At 41.7% G+C, this 4,111-nt stretch overlaps 1 protein-coding gene across 1 annotated transcript; it reads right to left on the bottom strand.

The window, feature by feature from the left end:
• Positions 1–355: 355 nt before the first annotated feature.
• LOC112667362 (olfactory receptor 52B6) lies at positions 356–4,111 on the bottom strand. Its single transcript, XM_025458941.2, has 2 exons — positions 4,064–4,111; positions 356–1,348 (listed from the first exon to the last, which is right to left on the bottom strand). Exons 1-2 carry the CDS (start codon positions 4,109–4,111, stop codon positions 356–358), a joined length of 1,041 nt encoding a protein of 346 aa, XP_025314726.1.

Here is a 4,111-nt window from a genome sequence, read left to right as displayed (position 1 = left end):
TTATACACACGTTAAGGAGAAAATGCAAGTGGATGCTTACAAAGGTCTTATTCGAATGGTAGATTTAAACAAATTATCACAATTCCCCTAATCAGTTTTTTTTTTTTTTTTTTTGAGACGGTGGGTTATCAGAAGGTATTGAGTCATAGGTGGAAGTAAGTGGGGTGGGTATTACTGTAGATTTCTAAAAAAAGAAAGCAAAGGGAGATTTGAGTAGAGCGTGTACTTAAATAAATTAGGACATAGATGATAATAACACGGCAATACTTGGAAGATGTGGATATGAGGATAGTGTGAATATAGGAACGACTGATAGATAAAAAAAGGGATTAAGTTGAGGTCAAGTTAGGAACATTTATTTAGATTCCTGGACAAGATGTGAAAACATCTGTTTAACCCCTTCCCAAATCTGCTTGGTCCTCACTCCATAAATAATGGGATTGAGCATAGGTGGGATGACCACATAGAGGTTAGCCAAGAGGATATGGACATAGCGTGGGATGCGTTTCCTACCAAATCTGTAGGCAAAGACAGAGAAGAGGGCAGGGATATAGAAGAGTAGGATGACACAGACATGGGAGCCACACGTGCTCAGGGCCTTGGACCGGGCATTTTGAGAAGGGAGGTGGAAGACAGCTTGGAGGATGTGAATGTAGGAAACAGTGATAAGGATGATGTCCAGGCCTGTGGAGAGTAGAGCAGCTGCCAACCCATACCAGATATTGATGGAGATATCAGAACAGGACAGACGGGCGATGCCCATGTGCTCACAAAAAGTGTGTGCAATGATGTTTATCCGGCAATAGTGCAGGCGCTTGAGAAGAAAGACTGATGGAAACATGATGATGAAGCTGCGGGTCAGGGTGGCAGCAACGATCTTCCCAATGACCGTCTTCGTCAGGATTGTGGAATATCGCAGAGGGTAGCAGATAGCCACAAAGCGGTCAAAGGCCATGGCCAGCAGGACCGCAGAGTCAGCCACGAAGAGGAAATGGATGAAGAACATCTGGGTGAGGCAGCCATCGAAGGAAATATGGCTTGAACCCAGCCAGAAGTTGGCCAGTGCTTTGGGCATGGTGGAAGTGGAGAGCAAGATATCCGCACTGGCCAACATGGACAGGAATATGTACATGGGCTCATGCAGGCTTGGCTGGGAGAGGATGACACAAATTAAAATGCCATTGCCTGCCAGGGCAGCTGCATACATAGTACAGAAGGGGATGGAGAGCCAGATGTGCAGATGCTCCAGCCCAGGGATGCCAATGAGGAGGCAACCGGCCACTCGAGTGTCAGAGTCATTCACAGCAGCTGGGCTGGTGGCAGATGAAAGGGCCATGATTTTCTTCACCTGTGCAGAGAGGCAACCTAGCTTCAGACTTTGTATATACCAGCAGAGTGCACATAAAGGCTTGCAAGCAGCCACATGGTCTGCACACACTCACAGATCCTACAACCCCTATGGGCTTTGCACAGGTATATTCTCTTTGGATACTTATACAGAGGCTCTGCACAATGTGCACAGTTATAGACCCTGCCCACAGAAAGACTCTGTGCTCTTATTCAGAGGCTTTTAATATGGTTCTAGGACTTTCATAGGGTTTAAAGACATTGCCAGACTCAGTAGAGTACCACAGGTTCTGAAAAGAACAGGAATAGCTATAACACCAAAAACAATCTCTATAATCTCTATAGGTATGGGTGTTTTTTTTTAAGTTTATTTATTTATTTTTTTAAAGATTTTATTTATTTATTCATGAGAATACACAGAGAGGAGAGAAAGAGGCAGAGACACAGGCAGAGGGAGAAGCAGGCTCCATGCAGGGAGCCTGACGTGGGACTTGATCCTGCAACTCCAGGATCATGCCCTAGGCTGAAGGCGGTGCTAAACCGCTGAGCCACCCAGGCTGCCCTCTATAGGTATGTGAACGGTGATGAGCTCTGCAAGAGGCCCAGGCTCTGCACAGAAGGGCCACACCACAGAGCAACTGCCTCTGCATAGCACATCTCGTGGAAGCGTAGGATTGGGGACAATGCAATCCACTGCAGATATTACATCTCTTTCCCCCCTATCACAGATGCTCTGACAAAGATGGAGGCAGTCAAGGCAGCCACGACATTTAGAAAGAATACTGGAGGGGATCCCTGGGTGGCTCGGTGGTTTAGCACCTGCCTTCAGCCCAGGGCATGATCCTGGAGTCCCGGAATCGAGTCCCACATCAGGCTCCCTGCATGGAGCCTGCCTCTCCCTCTTCCTGTGTCTCTCCCTCCCTCCCTCCCTCTCTCTCTCTCTCTTTCTCTCTGACTCTCCTGAATAAATAAATAAAATCTTTTAAAAAAATAGAAAGAACACTAGATATTATGTGAAACAAAACAAAACAAAACACCAACCTGGGTCTGCTGTATCAACTAGACTGAGTGATTTTGGACAACTCCACTGTCAGTTTTCTAAGTAACATTTTTCTTATCTTTAAAATGAGCGTAATTGTTGTCCCACTGGTATATTACATTAAATTTTGTCTTTGGGAGCCTTATTAAGTTGTGTGGTGCTCCCTGAGTCACCCATCTGTCTCTGAAACATGGTGCTATCATCGGGAAGAAGAAGAAAGGTATGGAATAATGCTTCAGAAGGTGAGGTCCTCAGACTAGTGTCATCAGCATCATCAGGGAACCTGCAGATTCTTGAACCCTACCACAAATCCAACGAATCACTAACTGGATTTGGAGGCAGCAATATACTTTTTAGCAAGGCTACCAGCTGACTCTGAGTCATGCTAAGGTTTGTGAGCCACTGAGACAAGAACTTTTTACCTTTCTTTCCTATGTAGTCTAAATGCCCATCCCTTCTGCTAGGATCAATAGCTTCTCAGTTCCAACTGGTTTCTGCAGCATTCTCTCCGGAAATGCTCAGACTTCCACTAAATCTAACCACTGTTATCCTCAGCTCACATGGTCAGGATGTGGAGAAAATATCGACCATACAAATAGTCTTTACTACAAATTAGGCCACTTGACACCTTAGTCCCATCCAATTATCCTCACAATAAACATATAACTTTTACCACTGCCCAAATTCCTATTCCTCTCTCAACAGAACTTTCCTCCTATATTACCCAGACTTCAATTTTGTCAGAAGCCAACTCCTCATATTATTATTCCACTCTCATACCTTTATCTTATCTCTGCACCCATTCTTCTCTCATTTCCTCCAGTTTTAGACAAAGTGGTATGAATGTTTCTCCTGTGTTTCAGTGGTTCATTTATCAGAACCAGAATATATTTTACATTACCTAGCCATAAAAAAGCTCCTTCAAGTTATTTTATTTATTTATTTAGAGATAATATAAATCAGTTATAATTTTCTATACTGGCAGCAAACTGGAAAATTACATTTTAGAAGTTCCATTTTAATACAAACATAAAAGCATACAAAATATATGTTAAAATCACATACTTAAAAAATAAATGTAATTGAAATTTGCAAAGCCTCTACACTGAGGACTACAAAATGTGGCAGAGATTTTTTAGAACATAAATAGATGAAGATGTACACCATGTACACAAGTCAGAGGACCAAATAATTGTTAAAACATCAATTTTCTCAAAATAAATCTCCAGTTTGTTTTTTAAATGCAATTTTTTGAATAATTGGCAAATACAAAATTGTATATATTTAAAATATACAATGTGGTGATTTAGAATATGCATACATCTGTGAAATTATTGCCACAATCAAGTTAATTAACATCCATCATCTCACATAGTTACTTTTGTGTGTGTGTGATCTTAAATTATTTTTAAAACCAGCTGGATAAACACACAGAGACACATATCTTTGCATATGTGCATATGTATATATATGCATATGTGTTTAAGTATGTATGTATGTACATATGTCTAAAAGAATAATTTCCCCATCTATTTTCTGAATCCCCTTTCTCTCCTACCTCCTCAGCTCTCATAAAAATATCTTATTCTACTAACCTGTCCCACCACTTACTGTTCTTTCTTCTTTCCTTCAAAGTCAGTCCTTCCATAAATACTTCTTTAGGTTTCATTTCTCTACCCTCCACTGGTTCTTCTCTTGTTTTCTGGCCTTCCTTTCCAGTCTCAT

This window comes from Canis lupus, chromosome 21, assembly GCF_003254725.2.
Source record: "Canis lupus dingo isolate Sandy chromosome 21, ASM325472v2, whole genome shotgun sequence".
In the NCBI taxonomy this organism is placed as follows: Eukaryota; Metazoa; Chordata; class Mammalia; order Carnivora; family Canidae; genus Canis; species Canis lupus.
The sequence above is the reverse complement of the archived record's forward strand: the minus strand, read 5'-3'. Positions and strand labels throughout refer to the sequence as shown.